The sequence below is a fragment of the Lolium perenne genome, chromosome 3, assembly GCF_019359855.2.
Source record: "Lolium perenne isolate Kyuss_39 chromosome 3, Kyuss_2.0, whole genome shotgun sequence".
NCBI classification, from domain to species: domain Eukaryota; kingdom Viridiplantae; phylum Streptophyta; class Magnoliopsida; order Poales; family Poaceae; genus Lolium; species Lolium perenne.
In genome coordinates, this window is record NC_067246.2 from 334,178,308 (window position 1) to 334,200,434 (window position 22,127).

Here is a 22,127-nt window from a genome sequence, read left to right on the forward strand (position 1 = left end):
GAAAGGATCTAGTTGCATTAGCTCTCAGGCCAGGCATGGCCTAAGATCTTATGCGACAACTGCAATGTTTTGAGAAACAACCGTTGATTTCATCATCATTTGCAATGCAAGAGCCGATTTAAAATACTATGAAAAGTGAAATTTGATTTAACAAACAATATGAACAAGGAAAAATAAAAGATTCAGACATACAAGGAAGGAATTCGCAGCATTAGTACTCAAGCATGGAAAGGCTGAAGCTCTTAGACTGCAACTGCGGATGTTTCCAGAAACCAACCTTAAATTTATGACCATCACCATCTTTTCCCAGTAGCAAATCAACTTTGACAAAGTTTGCTATGCCTGAACAAGAGGGAATCTAATCAATAATCTGCTCTATGGACCATGTGTGGTTCCAGGTTCTAATCAATATGTGAAAACTAATATCTAAGCCCAGTCATAGAACCTATGGCAATGCTTGTAGCTACCAGAGAAGGACTATCAGGACAAACTTAGAATAATGTACAGAGAACCAATAAAAGCAAGCAAAGTCACAGAGAATTCCTCAAAGAAAGATGCAAAGTGGCACACACCAAATTAAACAAATGAAATGATACTGCAACCCAGGCAAAACCACAAGGTTGTGGTCAAAGGAAGAACATTTGCAGGTGACAGAAGCAACTTTTTGGCTAATAAAAAGAACACATTTAAGAAATAGTAGTAGATTATGTAAAATGGTGTCTCACACTAACCTCAGAAAGCCGCATAAATTATCTTCACTTTAAAATCTGACAATAATTCCAGCATGCAGCTATTAATGGGCCCAACTCTGTTTTATATAAGTCTATGGTATAAACAGACCATCCATCAAATGAAAAGAAGAAACCTCAAATGCATAAAGACCAACCCATAGATAGCATAAAACCAGAAATTTATTAACAGATCAACACATGCATACAATGAGCACAATGTAGACACGTCTAGCATCATCGTTCACAGGATACGAACACTATCAGAAGGTGTCATAAGATTGTTTCAAGTTTTCATCACGTGATACCAGCAAAAAACCATGATATCAAATTAATGAAATATGATTTTTGCACATGCAAATATAGGTAAACATCCTACATGGATGTGAACAGATATAAAAAGGAAGAAAGCAAGAAAATGCAAAAGAACAGTAAGCCAGATTGTAAAAGGATCCATAATTACTCAGTGCAATAAGTTATTTGGTTCGACTCTGCCAGTGTTGTCCTCAATGCTTCTATAAAAGGGGGCTTATTTGTCTTAACGCAATAGCCCAAGTTGGTTGTTCGTAATTCAAAACCTGGAATCCATAGAGAGAGTGATATAGAATCAGTAACTCTGCTTACCTAAGCTCTGGTCGTCCAGCAGCTAGGTGAGGGTAGGGGTGCCTCTCTGCCCTTGGTTCTGGCTGCACAAAGGCCCAAACATCAGGGCGTGTGGCATGGCGGTGGCGCCAACAAGATCGCCGATTTACATGGTCACCACCTATCGGCAAGCAGCGTTAGCTCGTCCCACTCAATCTCGCTATCCCAGACAACATATCACCCAACCGACATTGTGTCATGCACTAGTCTTTTTGGACTAGAAGACGACAAACCAAAGTCTACATCTAATGAAAAACACGAGCAAAGGAAATAGCCCAACCTACAAAATGAACCTTCCATACCTATCTCAAAATTATTGACTGTTAGCAACCACGATATTGGTATTTTGATACAAAATAGTCAAAGAAAGTTCAGAGTGTAAACTGCTCCTACATAACACCAATTTAGAATGAAGATCGTATTTAGCAACTTTAAATATTATTACATGGTCTGTTTAATGTACACACACCCATGTGCAAAAAGGTTAATAAGTGGAAAGAAATTGGTTCAGTTAACTATGACCATGTGTGGTTCCAGGTTCCTATCAATATGTGAAAATTAATATCTAGGCCCAGTCATTGAACCTATGGCAATTCTTGTAGGTACCAGAGAAGGACCATCAGACCAAAGTTAGACTAATGTATAGAGTACCAATAAAAGCATGCAAAGTCATAGATAATTCCTCAAAGAAAGATGCAAAGTGGCATACACCAAATTAAACAAATGAAATGATACTGCAACCCAGGGCTGTGGTCAAAGGAAGAACATTTGCAGGTGATAGAAGCAACTTCATGACTAATAAAAATAACACATTTAAGAAATAGCAGTAGATTACCGGTTTCTCACACTAAACTCAGAAGGCTGCATAAATTATCTTCACTTAAAAATTTGACATTAATTCCAACGTGCAGCTATTAATATAACTCTTATGGTATAAAAACGACCAACAATCAAATGACAAGAATCCTAAACCATAGATAGCATAAAACCAGAAATTTATTAACATATCAACACATGCATACAATGAGCACAATAGTGGTCACAATAAGTTATTTTGTTCGATTCTGCCAAGGATGTCCTCAATGCTTCTATAAGAGGGGGTTGTTTATCTTCAACGCAATAGCCTATGCCAACTTTATAGTTAACCATGTTGTTTGTTCATAGTTCAAAACCTGGAATCCAGTGACAGACGGATATAGTGATATAGAATCAGTACCACTACTTACCCAAACTCAGGTCGTCTAGCAGCACCCCTGCCAGCTTGGTCTTGGCAACAGAAAGGCCAGAACAACAGGGCGTGTAGCATGCGGTGGCGCCAGCATTATAACCGATGTACGCGGATGGCGAGCAACGTAGCTCGCCCCACTCAATCTCTCTGCCCTACACAACAAATCACCCGACCAACAGTGTGAGGTGCACTAGTCTTTTGGACTGGAAGAAGGCAAAATAAAGTTTCCATCTAATGAAAAACGCGAGCAAGGGAAAATATCCCAACCTACACAATGAACCTTGCACCTAGCACCAAATTATTTTCAGAGGTTGTGGAGTGGTGTAAGTGACTACCTTGTTCTAACCAATCATCCTTGTACTTCCGAATTCTGTACCTACAAAATTGATTGTTAGCAACCACGGTCTTGGTATTTTGAGCACAAAATAGTTAAAGAAATTTCAGAGTGTAAACTGCTCCTACATAACACCAATTTAAAATGAAGATCGTATTTAGCAACTTTACATATTGTGACATGGTCTGCAGAATGTACAGACACATGTGCAGAAGGATTAATAAGTGGAAAGAAACTGGTTCAGTTAACTGGAGAAAGTAGCTTCTTCAATTCACAAGTGTGCTAGCTTTACATACTAGCTGCTATGCATCCTATAGCCTTGCAAACTATGCTGGCATATATTTCTAAAAAACAATCATTCAAACGATCCGTACTATAAAAAAGGAACAATCGATCATTCAGATGATCCAAATATTATAAGAACATCAGTACAACAAATACAAGTGTCCTGGCTATCAAAAAGCAGAAAAGGGTACCAATGACATTCAGGACATGTGAACAACAAAAGCATTACTGTATTAAGTAATCTCAACTCTTAAGGTAAAAGCTACAATAACGCCAGGAAAATGTTTTCTTGACGGTACCTCTTTGTACTGCACAGATAATTCAAGAAGATGCCCCTCGTTCAAGAGAAAGATGCTAAAGACAATCCACTAGCAGCAACCTTCCCTGTCTAGCTGAGGACATGACTCAAAGTGCAATAGTTTAAGAGAAATAAAATAAGCGGCCGCTGCTAAACAGAGTTGTGCATCGAAATTAAACAGAGTTAATTGAACTCAATACACCAAGTGCTGATGAACAAGGCAAAATACCAAGCAACATATACATCGGAAGCAATCCATTCAACCGCTCCTAAATTAGTAACATAGAAGTTGGGTCACCTATCTCAGTTTACTCAGGGGATTATTTATCAGATCCATCTATACGTGTAATTATGCATTTCTTAAATGGTTCCATTCATGTGGTGCAAACACAAGGAAACGGAAAAAAGTGAGCTGCTAGCACAAGGTAATTACACATATCAGGTGCAACGATTACATAATTTTGAAAGTAGGTATCAAGATGGTAAACAAACTAATTATCAAACTTGCACTAACCATAGAGGGCTAGAGCCATATAATTGCAAAGCAGTATATTATCCCTAAAACCTTGACGAACAGAGCAAAGAAAAAAACATTGTTTTCATCCGGTAGCAATCCATTAGAACAAGCATAAATTCAGTACCTTCGGATGCCTATGTCGACGAGTTCCTGTACGGTGGCGTCGAAGAGGTAGCCGCGGTGGCCCCTGTGGGAGAGCAGCTCCACCACCTTCCCGCACGACGTGGACGCGTCCCGCCCGGCCTTCGGACCCATTCGCCTCCACGGCAGCATACTTGTCGTCGGGCGCCACCACGGGAGACGCCAGTCGTAGGAAAATCAGCGGTGGCGGCGAAGGCCCGTGAGCAGCTGCTGCCCAGGTGAAGATCACCGAACACCGGTGTCCCCAATTCCGAAGAGGCGCTCCTCGCAGCGTGCCGCGGAAAGAAGGCCCTCCGTGGCTCGCGTCGCCGCCGCCGGCCGCGACTTCCTGGCTCCTGGGCGGCGGTCGATCTGATGCCGGGACGAGGGCATGGGAGGAACTGGGGGCGGATGGGAGGAGGTTACGGCGGAGTGGAGGACATGGCGGGGTTGCGGGAGACAAGGTGGCGGCGGAAGGTATTGCCGGCGCGCAGCGGCTGAATCGGAAACCGCCAGATAATTGGGGGTTGTCGTGGTTGACTGTTGAGTGGACCTCTGACTCTCTCAGGGCACTCGGCTGGACCTTGATTTATCACATATACAGAAGCACAACATTGGTGCATTGCTTGTTTAGAGATAGAGATATTGCTAAACAAACATCGATCAGAAGAAATATAGCTGGTTAGAACCAACTTTTTTTTTTCTCAACACCGATACAAACTTCATAGATAAAAGTTCAGCTAGCTGCTGTACATCTCGTGGAGGTTGCAGGTGTTAAAATGAACATAACTAGTGAATGACATTACTTTATAATACATATGTTCTCGGAAATTCAATTCGGCTCCCGGGTGCGTATGCTCCCTCTACCAACAAAACATATTTTGAAGTGTGGAAAAATTTTGACAAAAAATTCTACATGTACATCTCCATAATATATGTGTATGCGTCAAGTTTCATGAAAAAATAATACTCCCTCCGTTCCTTTATATAGTGCCTATAGATTTTTGACATTTGTTTCAGAATATAAGGTTATAGCTTAGTTTTTTTCAATTACCCCCTCCCCGTTCAACTCCCAAATCGTTCAGCTCCCAAAATTGTTATGGTAAGTTAGGAAGATATGGATTTTCCAAATTTTACGTTGATCTCAAATCGTTCAGCTAGGGGTCTTGTGTAAAAAATACACTTGCGCTAATTTCCGTGCCAAAAAACAATAGGCACTATAGAATGGAACAGAGGGAGTAATTTTTGTGGCCTATGTAAAAAAGAGAAAACTTATCCAATGAAAAGCATTGTTTTCAGCACTGAATTTTGTCTTTTTTACACACGTCACATGATAAGTTCATTTTTTATGAAATGACTTTGTGAGCGTGTATCACGTGAAGATGTACGTGCGAATTTTTTGTTTCAATTTTTTCGAAATTTAAAATATGTGTAAGATGCATTTCAAAATATAGGGAGCATATGCTCCCATGTTCCAAAACACCACTCCCGGAAAACCAAATCTGATCCCGGGTGCATATGCACCTGGTATGTATAAAACATATTTCCAAAACATAAAAAATTTAGTAAAAAAATTTAGCATATAGAGGGACATGTTCTATGTGTGTACGTAAAGTTTCACATAAAACCAACAATTTTTCTACTCTGTGTAAAAAAGACAAATAATGCCTCAAAAAATAGACTATTTTAGCACCAAAGATTTGTCTTTTTTGCACAAGGCACGAAACATATCGGTTTTTGCTGAAACAACTTTGTAAGCATGTAATATGTCAAGGTATACACGGGGAATTTTTATTTGTATTTTTCTAACATTTTAAAATATGTTTAATATGCATTTTAAATAAAGGGTGCATATGCACCCGGGTGTAGAAACACCCTGTCATGTTCTTCAAATTGATGGAGACAGATATTGTAATCGTAAACCACAAGTGCACAAATAAACATGTACGTACTAACTTCACATTTACAAAGAGGGAGACAACACAGCTTTCAGAGTTACAAAATTCAGATATCAATTTTCAGCTTGCTGCTAGTTATGAATTTTTTTTCCTCTTATTCTTATTTATTTGTTACTGATTCCTCATGAAGCTCTCTCTTTAGGGATATCGATGCAATCTCATATCCTAGGTAGCAGCTGAAACCTCAAAATCCAGTCAAGTCAGATGGAAAAAAAATTAAGAACACCAATGGAGAAAGAGACATACTACAAAGATAGATCAGAGAACGGAGCTCTCCATGGAAACAAGATTGTTAATAGAATCTTTTTGGAGGATGAATGTTGGGATTGGAAAGAATAATAAGAAGGCAAAGATGCAAACCTGCATGTTGGTAGGAAAAATGATCGTACAGGCACATGAATGCATCTCATTATTGCCCAAAGTTAGATCAAGAAAACTGAGTTCTTAGGGCCATGGAGATGCAGGTCGCGGCCGCCGGACTGCCGGAGACGAGCACCAGTGTGACCTCACCACCATGGCCGGCCGCCGGCATGGCCGTTCTCATCATGTCATGCAACGACTGGGAGCAATCCAAGCCGGTATGTCTCGCCGTACACAGGATACTAGATGGAAATTATGAATTGAAGAGATGACAGGATTCTGGTTGAGGCGGACGAGTTTGTGGAGGAAAGATGGAGGATGCAGAGCACAACAATGTATGAAATTTATAGAGAGGGAGGCTGGGCAGATGCGAGAAGGGGATGAGCGGGGAATGCGGAGAGACGATGGATGGAGGCACGATCCTCGTGACGAGCGCGAGGTGAGCCGGCAACCATCGGATGGGTGGGTGAGGGATTGCGGACTCTGGCCATGCGCTGCGTTTTCGGGAGAAGGAATTGGGAGATCCTGGCGCGGATTTGCGAACAGATTTGCTGTGTTTAATCGATTTGCCTTAATTAACTTGCTTTAATCGAGGAGGAGACATGGATTCAGTTTTCTAGCACGTCAAACCATCATACAGTCATACATGGACAGTCAGGCTCCGAAAATGCCGGAACCTTTCCAGGACTTCAGCGCTCTGACGATGGTGGCCCGATTGGGGCATCCAGAACCTCAAGCGAGCATGGCGGTATACTCACGCAGGGCACAAGTGCTAGCTACTATCCTACGTACAGACCAGAAGCAGCTACAGTCCTATATATAGCTAGCTTTCGCTTGAAAACAAAAAAGGACATGCCAAGATCGATCATACAAGAAGAAGAAAGCATGCCAAGATCCACCCATTCTAGTTTTATTTACAACTACTCCATATGCTTTTAAGGTTGGGTCGTGCTCATTGTTCCCCCAGGGGATCCGAAGCCCCGATCCCCGGCCTCTAGCGTTTAACATGTGTTCATCTGGGCTTCCACGTAAATAAAGCCTCACGACCGCTTCGCTTTGAACCTAAGCATCGATTGCAAGAAATTCCCATGCATTTTGCAGCTCGCACGCATCTCCGTCGCCCAACTGGGGCAAACATGTTGTTGCCACCGGAGCTTCGCGCCGCTGGCGAGCAACCTCCATCTCTGGCTTGCAGTAGAGACGGGAGCTTCAAAATACTGGTAGCCAGCAACACAAGGGCGAAGGCAGCCGTCCAAAGGCACCAACACCGGCGGTCGGCCACCTAAGACGGCAATGCCGGACATGCAATAAAGCAAAAGTTGAAGACTAAGGTAGCAACCTCGGGTCGGCTATCGAAGGCAGCGACCCCGGCCGCACAAAGCAGCAAAAGCGGACACCTAAAGTAGCAGAGTCGGGCGCCATAGGTAGCAACGTCGCCCGACCACGGCAACAATGCGGGGCGCACATGGCAGCATATTCAGACTCCCATGGCAGCAGAGTCGGGTGCCCAAGGTAGCTGAGCCAGGCGCCCAATGGTTGAAACGCCCAGAACCACACCACTCGACGACTTGCGCAGGGGGGGGGGGGTCATGGTGGACGACTTGTAGCAGATTAAAGATTGGTAGGGTTCCTATCCATGTTTCGTTCATTGGTGCTATCATCGGCGTCGGGCAAAGGCGGAAGGAACCATGTATTAGTTACCCCATGTATACCCATATTAGGACCAAATGCAAGGCGGGTAGGTTTCCTACAATTTCTCTCACGATTTCACCAGAAACCTAGCTTATTCCATGACATCTACTCACTAGCTTTCTATCGGAACCGGTGATTCCATGTGAATTTCCACTTTGCATTACTAGAATAGGTCACATGAACACGACAAACCAATAAACATTTCAAGTTCATACAATAGTAGGGTGACCTTGAAGTGGTGTTATCCACCATTAGTCGAGACCTTGTCTTCAAAATAATCCTATTTGTGAATCGGGTGCTACTTCAATGTTGTGCTTTGGCTTCTCCGCTTTAAAGAACCAATACAGGATCCCATACCATAGGGGACGAGTTTTCGATGCTTTTTGGCGCAATTTTCATGTGTTGATTCCATGCGACTTTCTTCTTTGAATCTGTTATAATGGGTCAAAGGAACGTGAAAACTCCAAACGAGATCAAGTTCTTCGAAAATTTGCGTCGGTGGCTTCAAAGTGGGCGTTCTACACTATGAGTATGGGATATTCGGTGCGAGATAGTCATGTTTGTGAACCATGTGCAGCTTTACACTTATGCATTGCCTTTTCCTGTTATATGAGAACCCATGCAAGAGGGTAATAGTTTTGACCATTATTCCTCACACAATTTAAGGTGAAGCCCTAGTTTGTGGGCCGTGCGACATCTACCCCTAGCGTTTCCGTCGAAAGTGATGATTCCATGTGATTTTACTCATTGTTTATGTTATAATTTGTTATAGAAAAATGAGAACCCTAATAAGAAGCCAAGTTCTTACAAGATTTTGGTTGGTGGCTCGAAGTGGACGTTTTACACTATAATTTTAGAATCTTTGTGCGGGATAGTCTTTTTTGTGAAGCAAGTGCCGCTTCAGAGTTGTCTATTATTTTTTCCCATTCATGCAAACCTTAAATACCATTATCACGAATCCATGCAAGAGGGCTAGAGTTTTGATCCCATGAAATAGGGCGATGGTTTTCGACCCTGCAAAACATGATTTCAAATAAACCTTGTTCCCTATGGGCCCTGGGTTGTCTACCTCTAGCTTTTAGCCAAAACCGGTCAAAATTTATTTCTTTTATTGTGTTAGGATAGGTCATCGAAACATGTCCAACCCATAAATACGCAAAGCTCGACAAGAGTTTTGGTAGTTGTCTCGAAATTTGAATAATAAGTTTAGAATCTTTCTGCGTATTAGTCCTTTTTGTGGACCAAGGTTCACCTTAGAATTGTGTATTGGATTTTCCGCTTCACATCACCATTATGTACCATATGAGGACCACATACAAGAGGTGAGGATAACATACCCTCTCTCACATGATTTTTGGCGGAACCCACTTTATGGCCCTAATGTCGTTTACCCCTAGCTTTTCAGAAAAAAGGGGTTATTCTATGTAGCTTTTCTATTTGTTTGTGTTAGTATAAGTCAAAGAAACAATAAAACATAAAAATAAACTATTTTTTACAAGAGTTGGGTTGGTTGTCTCGAAGTGGTAGTTTTGCACTATATGCCTAAATTCTTCGTGCAGAGTAGTAACCCATATTCTTGAAAAATTTAAAAATACTTAAAACAGTTTAAAAAAGTTCATACTTTTTTGGGAATCAAAGATGATCAGGTATTATACTTAAAACAAAATAGTTCCCTAGGAAATTACTTTTATTGTATCCTGGGTAAAAGAACAAACTTGAAACGCCCCATGACCAGGTACTATTCACTTTATATTCATCATAATTTTGTATTTTTTGCCCTGAAAACCATGGGAATCATTTCGTTTACAAACAGTTTTTTAGAAGTACAAACTTGATCATCTTTGATTTCCAGGAAGATTCATTTTTTTTTAAATTACTATAAATATTTTTGGTCTATAAGGGTGTATTGCACCCAAGAGCCAAAAGTCCGCTTCCCCACTTCAGTGTTCTATATCAGGCAAAACAATATTTTATGTTCCCCACGCCGTCTACCCCTACACAAGCATATGACTAAAACTAGTGCACTGAAGGGATTCGAGTACGACTTGGTACGAGAAGGAGTGTTGTTTCGGGAGATCCGTTCCTTTGCGTCGTTGAACTTTATCTCTTTTGAAATTTCATACTGACCTAGAATGTGTAATTAATAAAGTAGGCCACGAATTAGCTGCTTTTGGAGCTAATCAGACCATATCTAGACTTCGATGGGTTGAGTCAGTACCACCAGCAAGTAAGCTGAGCCAGTTTAATGGAATATATATGTTCCAGTTTTTTTTTAACAAGCATATGACTAAAACTAAAGTGCAAGGAAGATAAATGGACCAATATGTATTACCTGTGGTGCTAGGTTTTGCAGCTGGCCAAGGCCATGTTGGGTAGTGGAAGCTGCTGGCCGCCATCGGTGTCGGTGGTCTACCGATACCCTGCCATATTGCTAGAAAATAACAAATCTTTGCTTTGATCGTGGCTTAGATGTACATACACGTGCTAGTTAGTTAGTTTGCTAATCGTGTCATATTATATACCAAACTTGCTAAAGCTAAATCTAACAATTCTTGAATTTGATTACGTTCCACCACCACTTAGAGTTGATTATCATGTAACTAATTAAGGTGGCGGACCTTTTGCACACCACATTATCAAGTTAGAGAATGTCTAGCAGTGCCTGTATTCGGCGAGTACAGGGCACTGAACTCGCATTTCTCGCTCAGTTATTCCCTTCCCATTTATCAGAAGCAAGATCTGTTTCCAGAACCAAACGAGTAGCCTTGCCTAGCTAGGCTATAACGGATTTTGCCAAAGAACCAAATGAGTCCTAAATTTGCTGCTTTTTAAATATTGTATTGACTTCACTTTTCTTTGTTGTGTTATATCCATGAATATGCGTACTGATTTATGCTAAATTGTATGTATTAGGACATGGACGCTGCTGTGGGAAACCTCCACACGTCGGATCTGGAGGCTGGGTGCTACCCATCCAAGGCTTGCATGAGGTTGAGCTGTATCCCCACAAGATCGACGATGGCGACCTTGCTGCTGCTGTCCAGGACCTCGTCGATATCTCCAGCCAAAGGTCCAAATTTTTTTCCTTGGTCGCGGTCAAATACATTGCTTTTCTCAGTAGTGTTCTGGCTGGTTGCTTTTCAAGTTCGTCCTCTGTGTGTTTGCTTTTCAGGGTGGCGGTATCAACTCTTTATTGTTCATAGCTTAGCTCCGTGATTTCTGACTTAATGTTTCCCATCGTGTTTTAATGTTGCTCCTTTTTGTTTATTGCAAATTCAAGATTGGAGAGTCTACATTATTTTATTTATTGCAAATTCAAGATTGGATAGTGAGGTCACTTCATGACGAATTGAATTTCATTATTTCTGTGCATGTATGCTTGAAAATATACACACTATCTGCTATAATGAGATTGGTGATCCTTTAGTAAAGTTTTGATCTTTGTATATTCATGTATGCCATCTTGATTTGCAGCTGCTGGATCTATTTTGCTGAAAAATATTTATGCGAGTGTATTGTGTGTGCCTAGGTGCAGCACATAGACAACGGTGACCATACCGGAGTTCTGGAGCCTCTTCACTTACATCTTCAGTGCCGCCGACATATACTTTGCTGTTGCAATTGTCTGAACTCCACAGAGCAGGTAAATATCATTTCTTCCACTGTCTCACTCATTCATTTCTAGCTGCTAGATCGATCTTGCTGAACATTTCATCTCTTTGGATGAGGGGATTTGTTATATACTTGTAGCCGCATCATGATTTCTAGTTGATACTAAGCTGCCTTTAACACCTGTCCCTGCTTGTTCCGCTCTGTCTGGTGCAGTGGAGGGTGACGCGTCTTTGCCTGGTCCACCTGACTTAATGTTTCCCATAGTGTTTTAATGTTGCTCCTTTTTGTTTATTGAAAATTCTAGATTGGAGAGTCTACATTATTTATTTATTGCTAATTCAAGATTGGAGAGTGAGGCCACTTCATGATGAAATGAATTTGAATATTTCTGTGCAGGTATGCTTGAGAATATACACACTATCTGCTATAATGCGATTGGTGATCCTTCAGTAAAGGTTCGATCTTTGTATATACATGTATGCCATCTTGATTTGCAGCTGCTGGATCTATTTTGCTGAAAAATAGATCATCTACTTGGTATATGCATAGGAGATGTTACAAACTTGTAACTGTTTGGTTGGTGTTCTGGCACATCAATACCAGATTATATATATGCTTGTGCCCATGCATGTATGCTTTGATTTCTGCGAAGGCTACCTTGTATGCTGATGATAAATTTGTTAGCATGGCCTAGAATATTCGTGGAATTTGTTAGCATGGCCTATGCATGTGTGCTATCTGCATTTTTCTTGTCTTTGAACTGAAACTAATTCATGCGAGTGTATTCTGCCTAGGTGCAGCACATAGACAACGCCGACCATGTTGGAGTTCCGGAGCCTCTTCACTTACAACATATGCTTTGCTGTTGCAACTGTATGAACTGCACATGAGCAGGTAAAAATCATTTCTTCCACTGTCTCACTCATTCATTTTTAGCTGCTGGATCGATCTTTCTGAACATTTTATCTCTTTGGATGGGGGGATTTGTTATATACTTGTAGCCACATCATGATTTCTAGTTGATACTAAGCTGCCTTTTAACACCTGTGCCTACAGGTTCCACTCTGTCTGGTGCAGATCATGATTTCTAGTTCATACTAAGCTGCCTTTTACCACCTGTGCCTACAGGTTCCGCTCTGTCTGGTGCAGTGGACGGTGACGCGTCTTTGCCTGGACCACCTACGACTGGCTAGCTATGTGGTGCGTCGTTGCTACCTACGTGTGAAGTGTCATGCTCTTTTTTTCTTCTTCAGTTTGATGCTACTTTGGTTAATGGATATGTGTCCTGGAAGTTTCATGTCTTAAGGTAGCTCCATGTGTTTGAAAAATTCTTGGACCTGATCGATATGTAGCTTATGCAATCAATTTATTCTTTTTTGAATTGGTGAGGACCTGATCGGTAGTGTCACAGTCAAGGTGCTGTGCATGTGGAGCTGATGTTGCTACATGACGAGTTAATTTTCCTGTAGCATTTTAGCTGGATCGTGAAACTGTTTGACCTGGAATTTTGTTTCTTGCTAGTAGCTGATTGTTTGATCAATTATTGGGCAATTGCCATGCACTTGTTTTGCGGATGGTTTGAGGGCAAACCAATAGTATTAGGTTTCATTGTGTAGCTTCAGGTTGGATGCTAAATATTTCTTGGTTTTCTGCCTGAACATGTGTGATTGCTGGCACTAAGCGTGCACATTGCATTTGCAGGACGGAGAAGTGGTGCTGGCCCCTGGAGGCAGCAGTGGCCTTGCTCTACCTTTTAGTGGCGGTATACAGGTGAGTTAGTAACCCCGTGTCTTGTCTGACACCCTGAGTGTGATATCGCGTCTCCTCTCCTTGGTTGCTCTTATTTATGGACGGTTGTCTTTCTTTCCTGTACATGGTAGTATGTGTACAGGTCGCAACATGCTATGAATGGAATTGTGAACAATTTTTTGACAACAACATAATACTCGACTGTGTAGAATAGTTCTTATTGCATATTGTGAGCAGAAGCCAAAATTCCAATATAAGGTGTGATACGGAATACTTACTTGATCTTGCCGACTTGATGTTGTTTTCTGCAGTAAATCGGCCTGCAAATTAGAACTCCCTCTGTTCCATATCAGATGTATCTAAATTTCCGTGCATCTTCTTTTAGTTGCAGTACACACGGGTCAAGTCGAAGGGATATAGTCTAAATTTTGTATTATCTGCAGGTTGTTCTGCTCTGGCTTTGCACGGCTCCGACGCTGGCTGGACATATGGTGCGTGTCTGCAGGCTCCGTCGCTTACCGGAGGATATACGGTGCGGCTTTGCTCCGTTGCCGCCGCTGCCACTGAAGTGTAATGTTGTGCTGTTTGGAGCAGTGTTGTAAAATTGAGTTGAGTTGGCTTCTTTTGTCAGTTGTGTTGAAGCAAGCAGTGATGTAGTAGAATCGTATTTGTCTCTAGCTGCTAGAGCCTAGAGCCCTTCTTTTATGATTTGCTGTGTGTTGTAAATGCCCCAAAAAATATAGAAGTCCATATGCCATTTATTAATTCTCTCTTGGTTCGTAATAAACATTTAGTTAGGTTAATTGTATATTTGTTGGCTACTTTTTGGTTATTGGAGTTTCCCTGACTTGTCTATCCTGCAAGCACGGACACGTCCAAATAGTCCAGGTCGACCGATAAAAAGTGGGTGATATTACTGAAAAAGTCCAAACTAGGTTTGCGTTAATTAAAGGGCCACTCGGACGGCAATGAAGGAAGAGAAAAGAGCACGCTAATGGCGTGCGATCTAATTGCGCTCACAAGTTTGAATCGCATACCATACTAGCTTGGAGGTGATCCTGTTGCTGGAAATGCGGGAACGATAATTTGGAACCCAATTTCAGGATGGGATAAGGTAGACCCGGACCTGGCCCCTGTGGCCCTAGGGCCAACTTGAGAGTCGACGGGTCGACCCATATAATAATAGCCAGTGGTTCTGTTGGCCCGCTCTGTATTTTGTGTCAGTCTAAATTTTAACAGCTTAAGAATCGTATTTCTGAACATTTAAAATACGGTATCAATAAAGATAATGAAAATACGTATCATTCCTCAGCAGTCAACAGTGTCTACCGTATTAGTGTCTTTGTGCGAGCAAGGATTCGCCAAAAGAAACATTTTTTGCTACTTCAAAATGCATTGGAATTAGAAAGATAGCTTTGCTATGTTTCGCCGAAATAAATTGAGCCAGGGAGCTAGGTTTGCTACGTTTCGCCGGAAAATAAATAGACGACGGCGATCTAGACATAAGCGGGAGGCAGCAACGTCGGCGCTACAGAGATCGGCGAGGGCGGCCATATGAGCATCTCCAGTCGCGTCCCCCGAACCATCCCCAAAAGGGATTTGGGCGCGCCGGATAAAAAAAAACGTCTTCAGCCGCGTCACCCAAAGCCTCTTTTTGTCCGGCGCGGCCCGATACGGTGTCCGGCGCCCCGAGCCCGTCCCCGCTACACAGGGGATGCTCTGGGCACGCCGGACACAACGAAATGCGAGGCGAGGTGTGGCGGGACCGACGCGTTAGTGACTCATGGACGGACGCTCAACCGCCGCCTACCTAGGGACGATGTAGTTGCCGGGAAGTGGAACCGTCGCATTTGCAACCGCGTTGATCGACGCGCGAACCTGCGGAATGGAGCGCGAACTCTGCGGAAGAGCAACCGCTGGTCTCTCGGCCATACAGACCCAAATTTTATTCGAGGCCTACTCGCGCGACCCATCGGCCTTGACATTTTGGGTCGGGTCGGCGGCGACCCGGTGGGCCGACCTGCCTGGCTCTCATCCTAAACCCAATTACTAGAAGAAGTGGAATGTACGTAAAGCATCCTGCATGCTGATTGCAATTTTAACTAGTATATATAGTAGTACATGGAAATGTTACTAGTAGGAAAGAAGTGAGCAAATGTTCGGAAAGTACCTTGTGCACATGAGCACAAGTGCTCCTTGGACTTTTGAATTTTTGAAAATTTTCAAAACCTCGCTCTTTTATGTTTTCAAAAATTATGGCATTAAATATGTAGATAGATTTAGACACGAGGAGTGTAGTAAAAAAAGTCCCATTAAAAAATACTTTGTATTTTGGAAAATATAAAAAGACAAATTTCTGGCTATAAATAGTAGTACAATAGTACGTATATTTTGTCAGTGTACTGTCAGAAATTTGTCTTTTTTGCATCTCCAAAAATATAACGTATTTTTTGACGAGACTTTTTTGATTCCAATCCTCGTATACACATCTATCTACATATTTAATGTCATAATTCTTGAAAGCAGAGAAATATGAGAATCTGAAATTTTCAAAAATCCAAAAGTGAAGGGAGCACTGACTCCCATGTGCATAAAATCCTTGTCCGCAAATGTTTTAGAAGTGAAGATTGAATTTGATTGTACAAGTATCATCACGTGAGCGGCAAACGGATGGATGTATCGGTCGCTGGACTGGAAATCCGCAATTAGCGAGGGAGGGACACATCATCGGAATAAATGGCAATGGCGAGGCCGAGCAAATGGAAGAAGGCACAGCAGCTGGTCCAGCCTGAAACCGAATCAGCAGGCGTTGCACTGGGAGGGAGCAGTGGACGAGTCAGCAAGCTGAGGAAAAGAAAGAAGAAAAAAAAGAATTAAAGGAACGACCGAACGAGTACTCGCATATTCGCGAAAGTCCACGCAAACCCGCCAAGCCGCGTTCAAGGCAGGCCGACCGGAGGTGCGATTCGGTGGCGTCGCGGGGCAAACGTGACCATCCCCGGCATGTTTCTTCCGTCCCAGCCCACCATCCCGGCTGAATCACTCCCTCCCATGCTCCGGCAGACAGCCACATCTCCTCCTTGAACCCCGACCGGCCCAAAATAACAACATGCCACCCGACCACGGGGCAGTAGTGCATGTGTTCACGCTGGGCGAGGCCACATGGCGGGACGTGCAAGCCGGCCCCGACGCGAGGTGCAGCCTCGGCCGCTCTAGCCTCGTGGACGTGGACGGCATGGTGTACTGGATGACGGAGTTCACCGCGAGGGTCATCGCGTTCGACCTGGAAGACGAGCGTGTCACCCGCACCGCCCCTCTGCCGATACATGCTAGGCCGAGCGCATGCCGCCTGACCAAGGTGCACGCGAGGCTGGGCGTGGCCGTCAGCGGCGGCGACTCGCTGACGGTGTGGGTGCTGGAGGGCGAGAGCTGGAGCCGCCGGTACGTCCTGGAGGCGTATAAGCTTCGGAAGCAAGAGCTCGCCGTGCCGCACTTCGCTCACGGCGACTACGTCCTGACGCACGGACGCTCCGGCGAAACATCTGTCCTGTATCGGCACAAGATGAGCGGAGCGGCGAGGTTGCAGGGTGGCGGTGGCGTGGTGCAAATCGAACGCAAGGACAAAGGCGACTCAGTGACGTCTCTGGTGCAGTCTATCTACCGGACGTTTGCCTACACTGAGACTAACGAGTCTTTGAGCATGTACAATGCGGCTTTGATGACCGGCCGTCGATCTGCAGGTTCTTAGAGTGAGTAGGATCAAGTAAAAAAAACATCTTAGCAGGATGTCCCTTTTATACTATTGCGCATATAAGCTCATTTTTGATGTTTCATTTCTTTATTCATGTAAGGCTTAAGAAGGTTTATCCACATCTATACACTTTTGTTGCGTTCTTTTAAGTTTGAGTTTTAAAAAGTTTGAAATTTTGTAAGTTTGGAATTTGATATAGAAGTTTGAGTTTTGAAAAGTTTGAAATTTTGTAAGTTTGAAATTTTAGAATGTTTAATTTTTTAGAAGTTTAAGATTTCTTAAGTTCATAATTCTTGAAGTTCTAAAATTCTAATTTTTCATTGTGGAATTTCTAAATGTTTTATAAACTTGTAATTTCATAGGAAAATATGAAATTAGAGACGGGATGTTTCGAAAGACATACAATGTGGGAAGTTAGAAAACATAAACTAAAACACGAATGGTACATGTCTGCCAAGCTTCAAGGGACTTGGTCGAAGTTTACCACGTGACAACCAATGCACCCCGAATATCAACATCTCTTAAAGTTTTACCTCAACATGATCTTGTTTCTCCTGAATTTGCTAAATTCGATTTCTCTCTCTTCATAACATAGTTTGGCCAATATTTCCAAGACCAATGTTAGTTTTTATAACATAGGGTGACCATATCCTCTCACTTCTTAAAATATTTATCGGCTTAGTTGAGTTTGGAAGCTTTTTGATAGTTGGACAACATGTTTTGTAGGGCAGCTTTTCTCAACAAAAAAAAACCCGCTTGTCGTGCCTCCTCCCCTCCTCGGTACTATCTCTGGAGGGAATTCTTCTCTTCACTTCATCACATTTTTAAAGGTGTGTGATAGCACGACGGAGTTGTCGAGAGCTCGGTATATACCTGGAGAGCATCTCATGTTATTATAAAGGAATTAAGGCATCAATGTATCTCAATCTCTTAAATATACGAATGCATGCACAATTAAATAATTATTACGGATTCTCTTAAATATAAGTGTTTTGTAAGAATTTTTATGATTTTATGAATCCTTAGGAATTGTTTATATAAGGACCATTGGATTGTGCATTTACCTTTTGTTTTGAAAGAAATGCGGTAGGAAAACCTCTGCATAGATTTTTTTTTTTAATAATAATAACTCAAATTTGCATCCCTAGGAGTTTATATCTGGCTTACTTCCCTAACCAAGTGAGCTAGGCTCCCTTTCTTTGATATAATCCAGAGCTAGAGCTGACACTTTGCTACCAAATAGTAAATCCTACTCATAGCTTCTCAGTTTGACTGTAACATTATAATCCTTTATATTATTTAGATTTTTTGTTGAAAGGATAACTTATAAGATCACATCTCCATGTTGATTCGAGGTCCTCTATAATTCTAAGTTTCAACCAGTAGTACAACATGTCTTAGAAATATTCCATAGAATTAGATTCAAAGAAATATAAAAAGATCACTCTTCCAGAACTAAATGATTTATCAACAACAGACTGGATAATGGTAAAAGCAGATTGAATTAACAGCACACGAGGGTCAGAAAAGAAGACCACAACAAAGGACTACATCATGCAAGAAGCAACATGTAACCACACAGACACATATACAAAAGCCGTGAACCATCCTCCTAACAGATAGCTAACCTGGAACCAACACGACCTCATGACCACCAGATCCAACCAAGAGCAAATCACAAGAGCACTTGCATAAAGACCACGTTCCTGTCACATATAGATAGAAGAATAACAAGAACATATATGAAAAAGGGGATAAAAGAAGAAGCGCCATTTTTTTTCACTTATAACTCTACACGCATGAATTTAGAATGGACAAAATCTAGAAGAATCTATACTAAATAAAGACAGAAAAGGAAGATATGGCGAGAAGAAGCAAGCAGATCAATCAGGCACACGGATCAGGATTGGAGAAGCAACACCACTAAAACTAGAAGTTCACCTGGCCCTTGGGACTACCCGTTGGAACCAGTGATTAGAAAAGACAAGAAAAAATCAGAATCAATATTACACCATCTCCTTCACCTAGGTGCAACCGATCTGTCACGGACTGCCCTGTGTAAATATGAAATACACCGGTTAATATCTGAGATTGGTGGATTACCTACTGGATCCCCCTCCTCTTCGCGGACGGAAACAGATCGACGATGAACTCGGCTGCCCAAGAGATCGAGCCGAAGACGGAGTGTCATCTCTCCTCTCCTCTCCTCGACGAGTAAAGAGTCAAAGTCTAAGTCACACGCGACGCACGCGTTGGCTCAACCCCTTCTCATATTTATAGACTAGAGTTTTTGTTCAAATCTCAAAAATTGGCGCCACTTTTTCGTCTTTGCGTCGCTATTTTCATCTGGAACAAAGAAGTCATCTCATCTGGGGCGAATGGACCGTCTGGATGAGAACACCCCACGGATCGATGACATGACATATGGTGCACCGGAAACAACCCGTAATTACGGGATCTGCACATGTGTGATTGCTGGCACTAAGCATGCACATTGTTTTTGCAGAACGGAGAAGTGGAGCTGGTCTGGAGGCAGCGGTGGCCTTGCTCTACCTCTTTCGGTGGTGTATACAGGTGAGTTAGTAACCCTGTGTCTCGTCTGACGCCCTGAGTGTGATATCGCGTCTCCTCTCCTTGGTTGCTCTTATTTATGGATGGTGGTCTTTCTTTCCTGTACATGGTAGTATGTATACATGTCGAAACAGCTAGTGATATGTCGGCAGTGAACAATTACTCGACTGTGTAGAATAGTGCTTCTTATTGCATATTGTCAGCAGAAGCTAAAATTCCAATATAAAGTGTGAACCGGAATACTTATTTGATCTAGCCAACTTGATGTTGTTTTCTGCAGTAAATCGGCCTGCAAATTAGAACTCCCTCTGTTCCATATTAGATGTATCTACTAAATTTCCGTGCATCTTCTTTCAGTTGCAGTACACACGGGTCAAGTCGAAGGGATAGAGTCTAACTCACCTTGTTTCATGCCTTAAGGTAGCTCCATGTATTGGATAAATCCTTGGACCTGATCGATGTGTAGCTTATGCATTTAGTTTCTTATTTTTCGAATTGCTGTGGACCTGATCGGTACTGTCACAATCGAGGTGATGTGCATGTGGAGCTGATGTTGCTGCATGACGAGTTAATTTTCCTGTAGCATTCTAGCTGGATCCTGAAACTGATTGATCTGGAATTTTGTTTCTTGCTAGTAGCTGATTGTTTGATCATTTATTGGGCAATTGCTGTGCACTTGTTTTGCCGGATGGTTTGAAGGCAAACCAAGAGTATCAGGTTTCATTGTGTAGCTTCAGGTTGGATGCTAAATATTTCTTGGTTTTCTGCCTGAACATGTGTGATTGCTGGCACTAAGGGTGCACACATTGTATTTGCAGGACGGAGAAGTGGAACTGGCCTGGAGGCAGCAGTGGCCTTGCTCTACCTTTTGGTGGTGTATACAGGTGAGTTAGTAACCCCGTGTCTCGTGTGACGTCCTGAGTGTGATATCGCGTCTCCTCTCCTTGGTTGCTCTTATTTATGGACGGTGGTATTTCTTTCCTGTACATGGTAGTATGTGTACATGTCGCAACAGCTAGTGCTATGAATGGAATTGTGAACAATTTTTTGACAACAACATAATACTCGACTGTGTAGAATAGTGCTTCTTATTGCATATTGTGAGCAGAAGCCAAAATTCCAATATAAAGTGTGATACGGAATACTTATTTGATCTTGCCGACTTGATGTTGTTTTCTGCAGTAAATCGGCCTGCAAATTAGAACTCCCTCTTTTCCATATCAGATGTATCTAAATTTCCGTGCATCTTCTTTTAGTTGCAGTACACACGGGTCAAGTCGAAGGGATATAGTCTAAATTTTGTATTATCTGCAGGTTGTTCTGCTCCGGCTTTGCACAGCTCCGACGCTGGCTGGACATACTGTGCGTGTCTGCAGGCTCCGTGGCTTACCGGAGGATATACGGTGCGGCTTTGCTCCGTTGCCGCCGCTGCCACTGAAGTGTAATGTTGTGCTGTTTGGAGCAGTGTTGTAAAATTGAGTTGAGTTGGCTTCTTTTGCACCAGTTGTGTTCAAGCAAGCAGTGATGTAGTCGAATCGTATTTGTCTCTAGCTGCTAGAGCCTAGAGCCCTTCCTTTATGATTTGCTGTGTGTTGTAAATGCCCCAAAAAATATAGAAGTCCATATGCCATTTATTAATTCTCTCTTGGTTCGTAATAAACATTTAATTAGGTTAATTGTATATTTGTTGGCTATTTTATTGTTATTGGAGTTTCCCTGACTTGTCTATCCTGCAAGCATGGACACATGTCCAAACAGTGTAGGTCGACCGATAAGAAGTGGGTGATACTGAAAAAGTCCAAACTAGGTGCGCGTTAATTAAAGGGCTACTCGGACGGCAATGAAGGAAGAGAGAAGAGCGAGCTAATGGCGTGCGATTTAATTGCGCTCACAAGTTTGAATCGCATACAATACTAGTAGGTTGGAGGTGATCCCGTTGCTGGAATTGCGGGAACGATAATTTGGAACCCATTAGCATGCCGTAGCTGCCGTGAGATATGATGTGGGCCGTCCTTGCTGACCTGTCGGGTTACTCAGTTCCGCATGTATTGACCCAAATTTTATTCGAGGCTGGCCCGCGCGACCCATTGGCCTTGACATTTTGGGTTGGGTCAGCGACCCGGCGGGCCGACCTGCCCCGTTCCCATCCTAAACCCCAATTACTAGAATGTGCAGCATCTGTCCTGCTGATTGCAAGTTTTTACTACTAAATGTTAGCAGGAAAGAAGTCAACAAATGTGTTTGACGTGAACATTGAATATGATTCTACAAATATCATCATC

General features: G+C 42.5%; 1 protein-coding gene and 1 long non-coding RNA gene across 2 annotated transcripts in view; both read left to right on the plus strand.

Moving 5' to 3' along the window:
- LOC127345876 (uncharacterized) overlaps positions 1 to 21,565 on the plus strand; it is a 214,831-nt gene extending 193,266 nt beyond the window's left edge. The window contains exons 5-7 of the mRNA XM_071828715.1: positions 19,781 to 19,848; positions 20,664 to 20,729; positions 21,160 to 21,565. Coding sequence (XP_071684816.1) covers positions 19,781 to 19,848; positions 20,664 to 20,729; positions 21,160 to 21,318 — 293 coding nt within the window. The 3' untranslated portion in view covers positions 21,319 to 21,565. The remainder of the gene's footprint in view (positions 1 to 19,780; positions 19,849 to 20,663; positions 20,730 to 21,159) is intronic.
- LOC127345875 (uncharacterized) lies at positions 11,081 to 12,975 on the plus strand. The gene is made up of 4 exons (XR_007879085.2): positions 11,081 to 11,805; positions 12,171 to 12,229; positions 12,569 to 12,668; positions 12,903 to 12,975. It is a non-coding gene; the product is annotated as an uncharacterized lncRNA (long non-coding RNA).
- Positions 21,566 to 22,127: the final 562 nt, after the last annotated feature.